We start from the raw sequence: 17,525 nt of genomic DNA, 5'->3' as shown, positions 1-17,525 counted from the left end.
TGCCAGCAATGATGGATTGATTGAAATCACTTGTCAATAATAAGAAACCAGAACTGGATGGAACGAACATATGTCGGAGGGTTGAGGGCTGGAATAAGTTACAAAGATAAGGAGGGGTGAGACCACAGAAGGATTTGAAGACGAGGATGAGAATTTTAAAATAGAGGTGCTGTTTAGCAGAAAGACAATGTAGGCCCGGGTGCATCGGGGTAGTGGATGAATTGGACTTAGGAAATCGGCAGAGAGTTTTAGAAAAGCTTAAGTTTACGGAGACTGGAAAATGGGAGGTCTGCCAGGAGAGCTTTGGAATCATAAAGTCTAGCGGTAACAATTGGCAGGAGATGAATGGAGTCAGTGGCTAGAGAACAGTATTCATGGTGGGCATTGAATACAATTGGTGGCATTTAATTCCCCTCTGGAGTTGAATTCAGAGGTGTCTGTGTGTGAGGGGTGGGGGGGAATTTGATTGAGCAGGAAGATGGGAGATACAGACCTCATTGCTTACCTACCTCTTGCACCCCCCCCCCCCCCCCCCCCCCCCCCCCCGCCTCCAACCCCCCACCACACTCCTGATCAAACTCGGGGCAGGAAGGGTGGAAGGCAACCATCCCAGAGGGCGACCAGCTGAGGCCCTTAAGTATTCACATAAGGGCCTCATCCTGCCATGGCTGGGATATTTGGGGGGTAACAGGGAAGGAGTGCCATACAAGAAGGAGCAGGGAGGGGCATGAGAGAATTATCAGGGAGTCTCCCGATGACTCTCCCTTGATTGGGTACAGAATTTTTGAAGACTAGGGATTAATCCAGTAGGCCAAAGACAATCTCAACAGAGATGATTCTCTCATGTTTGAGGTGGTCATTGCCTGGCATTTTTGTGACCTGAATCTTACTTGTCACTTTTCAACCCAAACCTGAATGTAATTAAGATCTTACTCCTTTCACATCTTTTGTCCTCTCTGGGGACTGCCATTAACACTCTTTCCACTTGGTATCTGTGGCCATTAGCACTCGGTTTCCCTGGGTTTCTGTGGCTATGTCTCATCTTTCATTCTCACTCCACAGTATAAATATTTCCCACTCTCTCTGTCTGCTAGCTTTGACAAAGAGTCATCGGACTCAAAACGTTAGCTCTTTTCTCTCCCTACAGATGCTGCCAGACTTGCTGAGATTTTCCAGCATTTTCTCTTTCGTTTCAGATTCCAGCACCCGCAGTAATTTGCTTTTATTAAGATCTTACTCCATGTGGACACGTACTGCTTCAGTGTCTGAAGAGTCTCAAATGGTGCTGAACATTATGCAATCATCTGTGAACCTCCCCACTTCTGCCCTTATAATGGAGGGAAGGTCATTGATGAAGCAACTGAAGACCGTTGGACCTAGCACCCTATCCTGAGGAACTCCTGTAGTGATGTCCTTGGGCTGAGATGATTGACCCCAACAACCACAACATTTTTGCTAGGTTTGATTCTAACCAGTGGAGAACTTACCCCCCCAAAATCCCATTGACTTCAGTTTTGCTGGGGCTCCTTGATGTCATACTCGGTCAAATGCTGCATTAATGTCAAGGATAACCACTCTCACACCTTGAGTTCAGCTCATTTGTCTCTGTTTTAACCTAGGCTGTAATGAGATCAGAGATTTAGAGGCCTTGGTGGAACCCAAACTGAGCATTAGGGAGCAGGTTATTGCTGATGATTACCACTTAATGGCACTGTCAATACTTCTTGTGGAAAGACCTGCCTGGGCAATTTTCCAAATTGCCACGCTGAGTACAGTTTGTAGTTATACTGGAACAATGTGGCTAGGAGAGCGTCAACTTCTGGTTAACAAGTCTTCAGTACCATTGCTGGAATGTTGTCAGGGTTCACAATCCTTTCAGTATCTAGTTGCTTCATATCACAGTTCTGAATCATATTGGCTAATAATTAGCATCTGTAATGCTGGGGATCTCAACAGGTGGCCGAAAGTGATCATCTACCTGGCACTTGGCACTTGTGGGTGATGATGGTTGAAAATGCTTCAGCCTTGTCTTTTGCATTGTATGTGCTCCCCCATGATTGAGAATGGGGATATTTCTGGAGCCTCCTGCTGTTAGTTGTTTACTTGCCCTCTACTGTTCATCACTGAATGTGCAGGATTGTGGAGCTTAAATCTAATCCATTGGTTGCTTACATTGATTGGCATGCAAGTATTCCTGTGTTATAGCTTCACCAAGTTGACACCTCATTTTTAAGTATGCGTGGCACTTCTCCCGCATGCACTCTTCTTTGAACCAGCGTTGATCCCCTGGCTTGATGATAATGGTAGAGTGGGAGATTTGCCAGGCCATGATGTTACAGGTTATGGTTGTATGCAATTCTGTTGCTGCAGCATAAGTCCCACAGCTCCTCATGAATGCCCAGTTTTGAGTTTCTTGGTCTGTTCAAAATCTATCCTATTTAGCACATTGGTGGTGCCACACAACATGGTGGAGAGCGTGGTGGTCAGTCCTACTAATACTATCATGGATAGATATATCTGTGAAAGGTAGATTGGTGAGGATGAGGTAAAGTACGTTTTTTCTTCTTTTTAGTTCTCTCACATAGGAGTTAGGAGCAGAAGAAGGTAACTCAGCCTTTTGAGCCTGCTCCGCCATTTTAATTAGATTATGGCTGATGTCTTTCTGGTCTCAAATCCCCATATCCTTTTAACCTGTTTCTTTAAAATCAAAAATATATCTATCTCCTTCTTGAAACCATTCAATGATTTAGAGTCCACCGCACTATGGGGCAGCAAGTTCCACAAATTCACCACCATCTGCGAGAAGTAATTCCTCCTCATTTCAGTTTTAAATCAACCTTCTCTAAACCTATATCTGTGACTTCTTATTCCAGATTGCCCCACAATGGGAAAACATTGCTCTTTGTTTTCTTTATAAATCCCTCTTAGTATTTTATATACCTCGAACACATCCCCTCTCATTCTTCAAAACTCCAGCGAGTATGAGTCTCAACTTAAGGCCTCACGGTAGCATGGTGGTTAGCATCAATGCTTCACAGCTCCAGGGTCCCAGGTTCGATTCCTGGCTGGGTCGCTGTCTGTGTGGAGTCTGCACGTCCTCCCCGTGTGTGCGTGGGTTTCCTCTGGGTTCTCCGGTTTCCTCCCACAGTCCAAAGATGTGCGGGTTAGGTGGATTGGCCATGCTAAATTGCCCGTAGTGTAAGGTTAATGGGGGGATTGTTGGGTTACGGGTATACGGGTTACGTGGGTTTAAGTGGGGTGATCATTGTTCGGCACAACATCGAGGGCCGAAGGGCCTGTTCTGTGCTGTACTGTTCTATGTTCTATGTTCAATCTCTCCTCATACGTCAACCCTTCCATCCCTGGAATCAATCTGGTAAACCTCCTCTCAACTGCCTCCAATGCCACCTCATCGTTCCTCAAAATAGAGAACATACTGGGCACAATGGGTGGGATTCTCTGACCCCCCCGCCGGGTCAGAGAATCGCCGGGGCGGAGGGGGGCGGTGTGAATCCCGCCCCCGCCGGCTGCTGAATTCTCCGGCACCGGGGATTTTTTGGCGGGGGCGGGAATCACGCCGCGCCGGTTGGCGGGCGCTGGCAGCGCCCCCCCCCCCGGCGTTTCTCCGGCCTGCGATGGGCCGAGTGGCCGTCCATTTTCGGCAGGTCCCGCCGGCGTATGCGGCATATGTTACAACAAGTACTTACGGTGGGACCTGGCTCCGCGGGCGGCCTACGGGGTCCTCGGGTGGGGGGGGGGGGTTCTGGCCCTTGGGGGTGCCCCCATGGTGGCCTGGCCCGCGATCGGAGCCCACCGATCCGTGGGCGGGCCTGTGCCGTGGGGGCACTCTATTCCTCTGCGCCGGCTGGTGTACTGGTCCGCGATGGTCGGTGCGGAGATGAACCCCCTCCGCGCATGAGCTGGGATGACGCCGGCCAACTCGTGCCGGCCAGCGTAGGCCCTTCGGCGCCGATTGCCATGGCGTCAAGCCCCTTCCGCGCCGGCCGGTGCAGCATAAACCACGTCAGCGCCATCCTAGCCCCTGAAGGTGCCGAGGATTCCGCACCTTCGTGGCGGCCCGACGCCGAAGTGGTTCACGCTACTCCTTCGTGTCGGAATTGCCCACCCCACTGGTTTCCGAAGAATCCCACCAATACTCCAGATGTGGGGGTCACCAACACCCTAGACAATTGCAACAACACTTCTCTACTTTTATACTCTCGACCTTTTGCAATAAACGCTAAAATTCCAATTGACTTTTTTATTACATTCTGCACCTGCACACTGACTTTCTGTGATTCATGAACAAATACACACAGATCCCTTTGCTCAGACGCATTTTGAATCTGCTTTCCATTTGCCGAAGACTCAGTGCAGCAACTACAGGACTCAGCCAGCTCGGTCAGTACTGGTGCTATCAAGCCACTCTTGGTGATGACTGTTAATTCCCCACCAAGAGTACATTCTGTGCCCTTGACACCCTTGGTGCTTCTTCCAAGTGGTGTTCAACATGGAAGAGGACTTATTTACAGCTGAAGAGGGGTGGTAGGTGGTAACAAGCAGGGGTTTTCCTTGCCCATGTTTGATCTGATGCCATGAGACTTCATGGGGTTCAGAGTTCATGTTGAGGACTTGCAGGACTGCTCCCTCCCGACTATAAAGCACTGTGCTGCCACCTCTGGTGGGTCTGATCTGGAAAGCAGATTCAAAATGCGTCTGAGCTAAGGGATCTGGGTGTCTTTGTTCATGGGATAGGACATACTCAGAGATGGTAATGGTGGTGTCAGGGACATTGTCTATAAGGTATGGTTATGTGCATATGACAATGCCAAGCTATTGCTAAAATAGTTGGTGGGGCAGTACTGTGGCACACTACCTCAGATATTAGTGAGGAGGACTTTGCAGGGTGCTATTATTGGTTTTGGTGCCTCGAGTGATGCCGGGTTTCATTCCATTCTTTAGGCTTTGTAGAAGTTTGATACAACTGAGTGGCTTGCTAAGCCATTTCAAAGGGAATTTAAGAGTCAACCACATTACTGCGAGTCTCGTGTCATATGTAGGCCAGACCAGGTGAAGATGGCATATTTGCTTCCTTAAGCAGCATTAGTGAACTACAATCAACAATGGTTTTGTAGTTGCCATTTGATTAGCTTTTATTTACAGATTTCTTCATGATTAAATTCCACCAGCTGCCATGGTGCGATTTGAACACATGTCTGGGTCTCCAGATTACTAGTCTAGTGACATTACCACTATGTCACTGCCACCCTAAATTCAACCCTCCATGATGACATTTGCCTTGTGAAGAGTAATGCGCTAGTTCTGCCACCTTTCAATAATACTGCTCAATCTTGCAAAGAGCAGAGTCCTGGTTTAATGGTACCATGCCATTATTCTAGTTGGTTCCGTCTGTCACTGATGGGTGACAGTGGTAGGTAGATAGTTATTTTGAGGACATGTTGTGAAAATTGACTTGTGCAATATTTCACTTTGATACATTAATGTCCAAACTCTGCTATCTGAAGCATCATGTTCTTTTAAGAAAAATGCCATAGATCAATAACTGGAAACTACAGATTCAATTTATCTCGGCCTGTGTGACCAATGGCCTTCAAGCAATCAGACTTTGATTTGTGGTTTCTAAGCACAGCTTCAGGAATCACACCGAATCTGATTTTCTGACAGGGAATCAGATACACAAATGTTGGTTTGTTATGATCAAACAAAAAAGCATATGCAATACTCTGTGTGATATATTTTGTATCTACCCTATTTTTATGTAACTACTTCAGTAAAATCTAACATTTAAATGAAATACTTCATACACTATTCACTTTCACTCTTAATTAAAATAAACAAATTTAAACAAAACTTAACCATAGCTCTCTCAAATAAGGAATAGAATAATCCAAAGCATACATTATTTTTTATATTTAATCTTTTCGAACTGCATTCCCCTATTTCCTTCTGTTTGGCGGAGGGTGCAGTCACATCACACAGGTGTTGTTCTCCTACTATTGACAGAGTGTTCCACCTGTAGAGCTTCTTAGTGCCCATACTGGTCTGGGCCCTCATTTTAACATGGTGAGTGCATATGGCAGACGTTACTGGATGTCGGACCACACAGAATGTAAAACCTGGGAATGAATAGGCCCTTCAGAACAGCAACAGAATTAAAAGAGTTCTGCAGGCCAGAGGCAAGAGGCTAGTGTGTAGTCCTGCATTTGGTAACATTCTATTTCTAAAATAATAGCTGTAATTCTCCGAACGTTGGGATTATTATTTTCCCACCGGCAGTGCACCCCCAGTTTCCCGGCGACGTGGAGTTGCTTCAGTAGAAAAACCCATTGACATCGGCGGGAAGAGAGAAGCCGATGGCGGTGGCAAACGCGCACCGCCAAGAAACACATTAACCAAGAAACAGAGGCTGGGGAACCAGAGAATCCTGCCCAATGTTTTAAAGTCCCCTTGTGGTCTGTTTGAAGCTTCTTTTGGCAGTAGCTTTCTCGGTAAAAACAAACTTTTTGTTTTCAGGTTGCAGGTCTGTTCTCACAATTGAATGAGTGGGGTTTGTGTTTTGAAATTTCACATACACAGATTTCCCAATGAAATACATCAGCAATTCCTTCATCAGTATGTACGTCGGAAAAAGAATCTGCAACTGGCAAAGTACTGAAGCTGTTCATGGATTTTTGAACCAGCTAGAGCCACTCTGCCCAACCAAGGTTCCGATTTTCTCTTCTATGCTCACAATTTACAACACATTTTTATGCTCTTTTTGCTCCACATTGGTGTGGTAAATCTTGGAAGGAATAGATTTGATGGGCTGAATGAGAATCAATGAATGGGGATTCAGAATTATGAGGTTTATAAGATTATTATGTTTTGGACATGTGGCTTTAAATTTAAGATGAATGAAAAGGGGTCATGTGACCTATTCTGAAGATGGCCTGACAATAATCTTTGATGGTTTGACTGTTAGCAATTACAGGAGAGCTTAGATTGTTTTAGTAAAACAAATGTGCAACATGTTTACCCTTGGAGACAATGGCAGCACTTTCTGAGTTTGCCACGGGTAGACTTGATCTGAGTCTCCCCAAGTTGAAGTTGCAGGATTGTAACAGTTAAGCTGTACACTGTCCATTTACTTCTAAGATGAAACACAGTTGGGATCAAGGACAGATAATTAGCATTTCCACCTGAATGCAAGGTTAATGTGTTTTCACATTGACAGGGAAATCCTAAACAGGAGACCATTCAGCCCATCAAATCTGTACTCACCCTCTGAATGAGCCCACAATGCACCCACTCACCCACAACCCCGTAACCCCACCTAACCATTGAACACTAAGGGTCAATTTTATATGGCCAATCCACCTAACCTGCACATCCCTTGGACTGTGGGAGGAAACCAGAGCAGCCGGAGAAAACCCACAATGATACGGACAGAACGTGCAAAACTCCACACAAACAGTCCCCCGAGGCTGGAATTGAACCAGGGTCCATGACGCTGTGAGGCGGTAGTGCTAACCACTGTATCACCTTGCCGGGGGGAGAGAACGGGAAGCCATTTTCGATATTAATTTACAGGCTTCCCTGGAGATCAATGAATTTCACAGATAGGCAGATAAATGTTCTGTGTGGTCAGCAGATGAAGACAAGCTGTTTGACTTTATGAGCTACTGCAGCTAGAGGGAGTTGTTTGAAGAAACACATCCTGTAGCCATCTAATTATGCTGGTAGATTTGGCTTGGCATGGCCAGGGGGCAGAATAATCATCAGAACAGGCTTTACTCTAAGTGGAGAATGTGAGGAACTCTAAAAACTGAAGAAAGTGCCTGGAGATTGGCACCCAAAGTTACTACTCAGCAGAATGGGGATACAGAAGTCGGTAGAAGATGGGAGCAACTGTGGATTATTTGCTAAATGGACTGTGGTGAGTGATGTGTAATACGTATAAGAGGGAACATTACTCTGTTATTTAAAGTATTCCTTTCTGTTTCCTACAAAAGGAAAATATGTTTAGTCATTTGTGTTCAGTCATTTATTACAGTAAAAGTTTAAAACTGTGTCATCTGTCATGTCATTCGTTCAGCTATCGACTGGAACTTTGAATCTTTTTTAGAAGTTATTGTTCTCTACGGAGGCACACTGGCAGAATTGTTTAATGGAGCATTGCTGATAATCTATTATTGAGATATCTGTGTATTTGGAATATACTGATCTGAAGAATGATGGGTACAGGAATAATTGGTTGGTTTGAATGTAATGCGTCTTTATTTATTTAATTTGGTGTGAAACAGCTGAAAGGTTGAGGGATAGAGACTTTTGTTCGATGATGATGAGGGAAGAATAGTTACTGATTTAAGAGAGACCCAGGAAAGAGGCTTCACCATTTGTCAAAAGGATTTGCAGCTGTTGCCACCTGGCTAGCTCCAAATAAATGATATCACAAAAAGGAAATGCCTCCATTGTTAAGATTAGATTAGTAACAGTTGTTCGCAACTAGTACAGAAACAGGAAAATGAATTTCAATTCAAAATAAAGATTTACCTTGACAATATCAGTTTGATATAATCTAAAATAGCACCTCAGCTGTTGTGAGTATCAGGTTTTTAAAGGGTAGCTGGACTTTGAACCACACTCTGTGTTATTAGAGGAGACAATTAACATCGCTGAGCCCACTTGAGCTGTAAGCTCCCAAAACGTAATAGACAAAGGTTTTCCAATACGGCCCCCCTGCCCCTCCCCGCACAGCATGTTTTCTGGCGGTGAAGGAGGCTGCCAATGGAATCCTCCGATCCCGCCAATGTCTATGTCGATTTACATGGTTTGCCTGTCCCGTGGCTGGGAAAGACGTTACGGGAGAGGTCGCCTTCAGCATGACCGGATGATCCCGCCAGCGGGAAAGGGCCAGAAAATGCCACCCAAAGTTTGAGGACACAGCCATTCAAATTAAATTGGCAGCAAAGGATTTGCAATGGGTTCCCTCCACACTGAGCCTATTTTTCAGGTGCATTTTGGGAGCAAGGCAGAGGAAAATTGGCCTCATTAGTTTAGTAGCTGTGTGAAGTGCAACTCTGTGTCAAGGCCTGAATTAATCCCAAAGTGAAGTGGAGTGAAACCATCTCCTCTGGTTAGATCAGGCACAGATCCCTGTTTGAGCTTTCACTCTTTAACCACAAAATTAGTCCAGATTCAAATCACTTCACGTCAACATCGCTGTTGGAATGTAAATATGTATGAAATTTTGATCAAGGAAAATTAGAAAGAAATTATGCGCACTTCAATAACTGACTCAAAATAAAATGTCTTCAACCACATGTCGACCTGCTGCAAAAAGAACCAAACCAGCAATTCAGATATCAACATGATTAAGATTGGAACCCATCTAAACATTCAAAAGAAATTGCCAACTGGTTTACACATTTTCAATATTTGGTTGTAGATGAACCTACCAAGGGGATCCAGGTACAGGAGTGGATGCTACAGGCTTAGTCTGGTGACGTACTCTTTCTTTCTCACCAATTACTTTCTTTGAGCCATTCTAAATTAATAAAAAACATAAAATTACATTTGAAAACTGGGTTTTCCCCACAACTCTTTCACCAACAATAACAACTTATATTAATATAATGCCTTTATTGTAGTTTTGCTGTGAACTTGACTCAAGGTACTGGAATGAACACAGGAATTCAAATAAGATGATATTCCCCAACAATAAGTTGGGGAACCAACTAGAGAACAGGTCTTCCTAATCTAGTTGTGCAAAGGCCCCTTGGGAATGAGTGACCACAATATGAAGGGCGTCAGTGAACAAGTTGTTTTTTTGGGACAATTGGCTTTCATAGGGCAGCATAGTAGCACAGTGGTTAGCACTATTGCTTCACAGCACCCAGGTTCCAGGTTCGATTCCTGGCTTGGGTCATTATCTGTGCGGAGTCTGCACCTTCTCCTCGTGGCTATGTGGGTTTCCTTTGGGTGCTCCGGTTTCCTCCCACAAGTCCTGAAAGACGTGCTGTTAGGTAATTTGGACATTCTAGCTCTCCCTCCGTGTACCCGAACAGGCGCCGGAATGTGGCGACTCGGGGCGTTTCACAGTAACTTCATTGCAATGTTAATGTAAGCCTACTTGTGACAATAAAGGTTATTATTATTATTAATTCTGGATGTTTTATTCAGTTTTTAAATTCCACCATCTGTCATGGTGGGATTTTAACAGGCTCTGAGAGAATTACCCTGGATGACTGGTTTTCCAGTCAGGGGACAATACCACTGTGCCGCCACCACCTCCCCTGTTGATCGATAGTAATCTTATTCTATGCTGTCTTTTAAAGTCAACATATTGTTATCATCTACCTCCAGAACTGGCTAAATGCAGCTAAATATTTCATTTAAATGTTATTACACTGTCAATGTAAAATCACTTCTTTAATTCATGAGAGCCAGAAACACAGCATTATTACTAGATAAATATTAAGCAAAACAGATAGACACTGAGTGTAGGACGAATATCAACACTCCATTTGAACCCCTTAGCATAAGGATGCATAAAATATGTACATGAATCAACTCGGTAATAGTCTTCTTACAATTTAAGGAAGATAATAAAGCAAAATACTTGTTAAAACCTGGAATTACAAGAGTTCAAGACAGGAGCGATTTAAAAAGTATGATAAAAATAAGTAGGAATGGAGAGCACACAGTAGAAAGGGAGAAAGGTGTCCTTATCCTCCAGCAGTGACTTTGGCTGCGACTTAACGGAAATGAAACAGAGTCCCATGTGGAGCGCATTTTATCTGGGTGTTTCCCGGCGCTCGCAGCCCCAAGAAAGACCCCACTATCTAACGGGACTCTTTTTCATTTTGGAGCCTCAGAGGGGATTGCCCCGCCATGGCCTCACTCAGTCCCATTGTGGACGGGACACAAATCATGACTTCTCCCTAGATCCCATTAGATCTCGTGAGGTGTGGCAAGCCGGGTAAATCTCGTTAGAGGCCTTTCGCGGGATTTACTGGGCACATCGCGCCCCAAGTCAGGCACGGCCGTTAGATCAGGCTCCACATCTTGTTGCCTTCCCAATCACTCCCAATCCCTTCTCACATTGACCCTAACCTAATGTGAATGCTTTAAGCACACCACCCCCTCATTTAAATAGCCATAAACTGTAGTTGAAAGGAAAATGGAGGAATTTACTTGAGGTGGTTCCATACTTGAGACCTAATTAGCCCATTTCAAGATGCAGCTGTGTGTATCAAAAATACCAAAAATACAATTAAAAACAAACCTCGTCTCCATTTTCATCTGACTCAGTTTTCCCTTCTGAAAGCACATTGGAAGACCTGGTGCAAGACTGTTTGCAAGGCTCTTGTTCTTTGCCTATTAATAGAAATAAATAGTATTTTATTTTAAAAGCCACAATCCACAACTGTTAATAAAACTCTTGACAGTTTAAAGTACATTCAAATTCTCCTTGATGTACAGTATCTTTTCACATGGTTAATTTTTTTCATATCTCATTGAGTCATCATTTAATAATACTTTGACGTAAGTTAAATTGTTTCTATTATTTCTCTCTTTGTTCATTAGAATTTAAATCACAGTAAATAGTCTTCTATGTTGCACTCATTTTCTTTAATTATGTCTTAATTTCAATGCTCCTGTTAGGTGCAGAAGATGCATCATGTGCTGTAGACAATTATTTCATTACTGTCAATTACTGTAACCATATTGCTGAATGCATGGTGTAATGTTTGTTTAACCTTACTGCAGTTTTAATATGTAACGCAATTTACAATATAATTTTTAAAAATCTATTCATGCCAGAAAGTATCAAAGAAGCACCAGAGAAGTTAAGGATTAATTCAAAATTGTGATGACACATGACCCGAGGAATGGGTTGCACATGGGGAAATTATTGATTAATACAACCAGATGGACAGAATTAAAGTTTGCTTTATATTTTTAACATCACACTCCTGCGTAAAATCAGCTTGATTAATCTCAGTCTAGGTCTTGATAGGTGCAGGTCAAAGGTTTCTATAATTTAGCACAAGCCAACATAAAGGACACAGTCTCAGAGAGGTTATACTGATAGATAGACTGAGGGGGAAAGGGGGACAAAAAAAACCCTCCAAGACAGGTGCAAATGTTGCTACACATTCATAAGCTCCAAGCTATAGCACAGTGTTTTATATCAACCTCAGGAGGCGCTGAGATTCCATTGCTGGTGAATTAGAATGGCTGAACAGCGCCATTAAAATTAGAGTGGAATTTCAGAAAGCCAGCTTAAATATTTGAACATCTCCACCATGATGTAATTTCCAACACACAAATTAATCATGTGATTTATTAGTTAAAAATAGTGAACTGTAATTTTATATGACCTATGGATATTAGTATGTTAGCACTCTACGGCATTCACTATAACTTTAATTATGGGATTATCTACAGTGATATAAAGTACTGGCATTTTGATATAATATCCAAGTCAACATAAATCCAAATTCATTCAGCAGAGATAAATGACTGTTGATTAGAACATTGCTTATATGGGTAGTAAGAAGATGCATGCAGTCCGTTTTCAAAGTCACTTTTAAAGAGAAATTATGTTGGTTTGTAAAGAGTAATAGATTTTCTTTGAGATTCATTTAAACATTTAGAGAGATTTATTTTCAGTTCAGTAATTGTTGTTGACTTTCGGTTTTGCCATTTTGGAAGACATAATGTTGATTTAGTGACCATTTGAAAAAACATAATATTAGGTGTATATTCGATAATATTCACTTGTCATTTCAACAAAAATAACAGTGATTTTACCTTTAGGAAAACGCTATGATAGAATTGCAATCACACAAAGAACGAGAAAATTGGCAACAGTTGCAACATATCATGTGTTCTGACACTAACAACAGGCTGCCACAGAGAGATCAGGTTTTGAATTTCACTGTTGACACAAGCCTCATGCACTGTTAAGATGTTCAGAAAGCCTTTATTACTGTCATCAACAAATCAAAACGCAAGTAAACAAAATGAACAGCTCTATAATTGAAAACCAAATTACAATAATTTAGCTCTTCATCTTGCTAATTTATCAGTGTTAATGTTAATTATGTTTCTAAAAGGTAATGGTAGAAATTAGAAATCACATTTTTATTTTAGAAAGTCTGCATCAGCCATATATCTTAACGTTCATTACATTTTTGCTGATAATTTATGTTACCAAAGCTTCTTCCAAAAAAAATGCAAATAAATAAATATTCCAAGGACATGTTCATCGCTGCATTTCTATTCAATATTATTCAGTAACTAAATTTTTCATAGTATTTTTCCGATATTAATCAGTATAATGTACATTTTATCTTAACACTTGGTCTCAATGCGCTGTGGACAGAACACTAGTTTAGTCTTGAGCACCAGTTTCAGCTATTATTTGAATTTGTAAATTACGTGTATTTTTGGTGCTTTGTTGCTGGGTCACAAGATGCACCCAAATGCATTGACCATGAAAGTCAAAAAGGTCAATGTTGCAATCTGGAATGAGAATGTCGTACACATCAGGATTGTATTAATGAATGAATTACTTCCTAAATTCTCCAACAAAAGTGCATGAACGACTCATATAGATTTTCTGTCTTCCCACATACACACGGGGTTGGCAGGACTGTCACCCACCTCCAATTTAATCCCTGGTAGATTAAATTAAAATTAAATTGGGACTTATGTATGAGGTCAATAGACATTCCGGGCTGGATTATCTGCACCCCGATACCGAAATTGCGTTCGGCAATGGGGCGGAGAATCCGTTTTTGCGCACAAAATCGGAAGCGCTGCCTGTTCTTCAATTCTCCACCCCAGAACGAGTACGCCGAGTATCCACCACCTCAGGCCATTGCCTGAGGCCCATCCGGGATGCTCCGTCCCTTACTGGCCGAATTCCTGATGGCGTGGACCTCTCACGGTCCCATCATCCGTGATCCTCGCGTGAAGGCTGAGGACTCAATCCGGGGTCGCCACAGTCGGGGGAGGGCCAATCGGAGGGCAGGGTGGGGCTTCATTCGGGGCTGGGGGAAATGTGTGCGGGAGGTACGGAGCCCGCGAGCGGCCGATGCGGGGCACTATTTTGCCGATCCAGGTTTGCGGGCTGAGTCCTCCATGGAGCACGGCGTGGCCACTGGAGGCAGCCGCCATGCGCATGCATGGCCTCTGACTTGGACGTTTTCCTGGCATAAAAGACCACAGTTTTCCCGATGGTGTGGGGACCTAGTCCCAAAAACGGAGAATCTGCCCCCCCCCCCCACTGTAGTTGATTTATTTATTCAATGTTTCCATGATATCAAATTTTGTTTAATATGTTGAAAAGCAAACATTAGATTACAAATATATAAACATTCTCTAAAGACTCAGAACAAAACATGCAGGGGGCTGGATTCTCCGCTTCAACAGCTAAGTGTTGGCTTGAACGGAGAACTTGTGGGCGTTTTATGATGCAAAAATCGGCGCCAAACCGTCACTGATTCTGGGACCGGCGAGGGGCTAGCAGTGGTGCCACTTGAAACTCCCCACTCCCCCGCAGAAAACAGATGGAAAATGGCCGGGTCTCTGGCCGCTCATGCGCATGGTGAAGACCTGTAGTGGTCGTGCGGTAATACATGGTGCTGGGCATGCGCGGACCCAACCAAGAATCTGGAACCCTACAGGCCACCCCTGGCCAGCCCAGGATCTTGAATTCCATGTGCACACTAATAAACTGCGATAATAATACAAATAATAAAAGAACAAGCTAGAAATTTTTGGCAGGTTTTCCAGATCGGCCAGAAGTTTGAGACCAAGGGCGGAATTCTCCGATCCCCCGCCGGGCCGGAGAATCGTTGGGGGGCAGCGTGTATCCCACGGGATATGATGTGCGATCGAGGCCCACCAATCCGCAGGCGGACCTGTGCCGGCGTAATGGTCCGCCCTGGCCGGCGTTGAGATGAAACCCCTGCACATGCGCTGAGACGACGCCAGCGTCAACACGTGCCGGCTGGCAGAGGCCCTTTGGCGCGGCGCCAACCCCGCCTGTGCCGGCCTCGCCCCTGAAGGTGCGAAAGAATCCGCACCTTCCGGGTGGCCTGAAGCCGGAGTGATTCACGCCACTCCTCGGCGCTGGTACGGCCCGCCCTGGTTAAGGGAGGGATCCCACCCCTGATATTTACAGTGCACAAAATAGATCTATGTTAAATATTTGCTAGTAAATGTTAAAGGCTTTATTCTACACTGCAATAAGCAGATAACCACAAAGTCCATTTAATGTTTAAAATGTATCTCAATAGCAATGAATTCTGCTTCAGAAGGGTCTGATAAGGATTTATGAAGATTAGTTTAACTGTGCAGTTTCTGGGTGGATATTTTCTACCGTCTAGCTGCCACTTCTGTACATAGTTTCACATCACTAGTCACCCACGCAGCAGTTCTTCTAGTCTTTTTCTCTTATTAATTTTGGTGAACAATTTTAACTCATTTCTATGCATAAGTAATCAGTGAATTTCTGAAAAATTAGTGTTAGCATGTTACCTGAAAGGCTTTCAAAATACTCTGATGAGTTTAATTAACTACTGGCAAGTGGATTTTAATGAAGAAATGATGAAAGAAACATTTTTTGTCCTCACGTTGTGATTGACAGTAAGAATAAACCAGAAATGACGAAACAGGCTTTTTACTTTTCTTGAATATCAGTTTAATTCCTTAACATTAATTCGGAAAGTTGGGGTCTCAAGGCCAAGACAAGTGTTTGACCCTGGTTACTGGGATGGCACTTCAGTGCAGCACCGGTGGAGAACTGCACACTTGCAAGTATGTCAATGTCAATGCAGAGATTAAATGAGGCCTTGTCTGCCTGTATAGGTGAATGTTCAAATCGCATGCTGCTCTTCAAAAAAAAGGAGAAAATTTCTCCCGGAACCAGCACTGTCAAAAAATGATGATTTGTCTCATTGTAAGAAAACGGAGTCAATGCGACACCATATAATTGACCTTCTGAAGGAAAAGCTACATGCAGAACTTTTTAAAGCACAGGCTTACAGACCACAAAGTTAGAAACAAACAAGAGCTTTATTGGAAAGGTGTCTTCTCTACAGGCTGTTTGGATAGACTGCCTGTGCAAATAGCCGATGATGTCATCAATATGTCATGCAAATCTCTTAAAGTGACCTTGTTCCAACTAGGAACGAACATTAATACACAACACTTTCCTCCCCCTTTACATTAGAAGTTTCTGCAATGAAACACAATATAATGTTAACAATAAAAATTTACAGTATGAACAATTGATCCCATAGATTCCATAGAATTTACAATGCAGGAGGAGACCATTTGGCCCATCAAGTCTGCAGCAGCCTTTGGAAAGAGCACCCGATTTAACCCCACACTTCCACTCTATCCCTGTAACCCAGTAACCCCACGTAACGTTTTTTTTTAGACACTAAGGGCAATTTAGCATAGCCAATCCACCTAACCTGCACATCTTTGTACTGTGGGAGTAAACTGGAGCACCCGGAGGAAACCCAAGCAGACACGGGGAGAACATGCAGACTCCGCACAGACAGTGACCCAAGCCGGGAATCGAACCTGGGACCTTGGAGCTGTGAAGCAATTGTGAAAAACAGAGCAGTCAAGAAGTTAGATGTTTTGGACGACATCGATTTCTGTGCCGTTGTTGGCGATCCTCAAATGTCTGATTTTTCGTGTTGACAGTCACAACTTGGTGCTTTGACAGTGGTTTGGACATCGATTGCAGTTGTCTTAACCAGAGTTTGGAGGTTGACTTGAGGTTGAAGTGTGCTCAACTGGGGTACTGTCTTCCACAGTTGTTTGTGGTATTGTCAGGTGCTCAGGAATGCCTATGTCTTGACTTGTCACAGTTTGTTGCGGACTCTTAGTTGACTCTGTTTCTAGCAAACTGGTTCTAGTTGCTAAAAGTTGATTAGCATGTCTCCTCCACTCTGCATTGTCCTGAGTTTGAACAGTGTACAAGACCGGTTTTGTCTGTACTGAGACAATGGCAGATATCCACTTCTCACTGGTGGTATAGTTCCTTTCCAATACTTCCTGATCTTTCTGAAAAACATAGCATTCAACCCTGTTCTCATGTCACAAAAACTGACTTTGCTGTTTCCTCGCAACAATTTCTCTTCTCTGAGGTGGCTTCAGCAAAGCGAACGAAGTGCATAACTGACATTTACCATGAGTAATAGAATCCCTACAGTGTAGAAGGAGGCTATTTGGCCCATCAAGTCTGCACCGACCCTCTGAAAGATTATTGCACCCAAGCTCATTCCTCACCCTATCCCAATAACCCCCTTAACCTAACTTAAACATCTTTTTTGAACATTAGTGGGCAATTTATCATGGCCAATCCCCCTAACTTGCACATCTTTGGACTGTGGGAGGAAACCGGAGCACCCGGAGGAAACTAACGCAGACACGTGGAGAACATGCAGACTCCGCAAAGACAGTGACCCAAGGGTCCCTGGTACTGTGAGGCA

At 43.6% G+C, this 17,525-nt stretch overlaps 1 protein-coding gene across 11 annotated transcripts in view; it reads right to left on the bottom strand.

The window, feature by feature from the left end:
• Positions 1–17,525, bottom strand: part of LOC119950570 (transcription elongation regulator 1-like protein) — a 924,053-nt gene that overhangs the window by 335,842 nt on the left and 570,686 nt on the right. For all 11 annotated transcript variants that reach the window (XM_038773098.1, XM_038773095.1, XM_038773090.1 and 8 more), the window contains 2 exons: positions 11,288–11,379; positions 9,459–9,547 (listed from right to left, as the gene is read on the bottom strand). In XM_038773098.1, coding sequence (XP_038629026.1) covers positions 9,459–9,547; positions 11,288–11,379 — 181 coding nt within the window. The remainder of the gene's footprint in view (positions 1–9,458; positions 9,548–11,287; positions 11,380–17,525) is intronic.

Source organism: Scyliorhinus canicula, chromosome 16 (genome assembly GCF_902713615.1).
Source record: "Scyliorhinus canicula chromosome 16, sScyCan1.1, whole genome shotgun sequence".
Taxonomy (NCBI): domain Eukaryota; kingdom Metazoa; phylum Chordata; class Chondrichthyes; order Carcharhiniformes; family Scyliorhinidae; genus Scyliorhinus; species Scyliorhinus canicula.
Note: the sequence above shows the minus strand (reverse complement) of the source record. Positions and strands in the feature narration are given on the sequence as shown.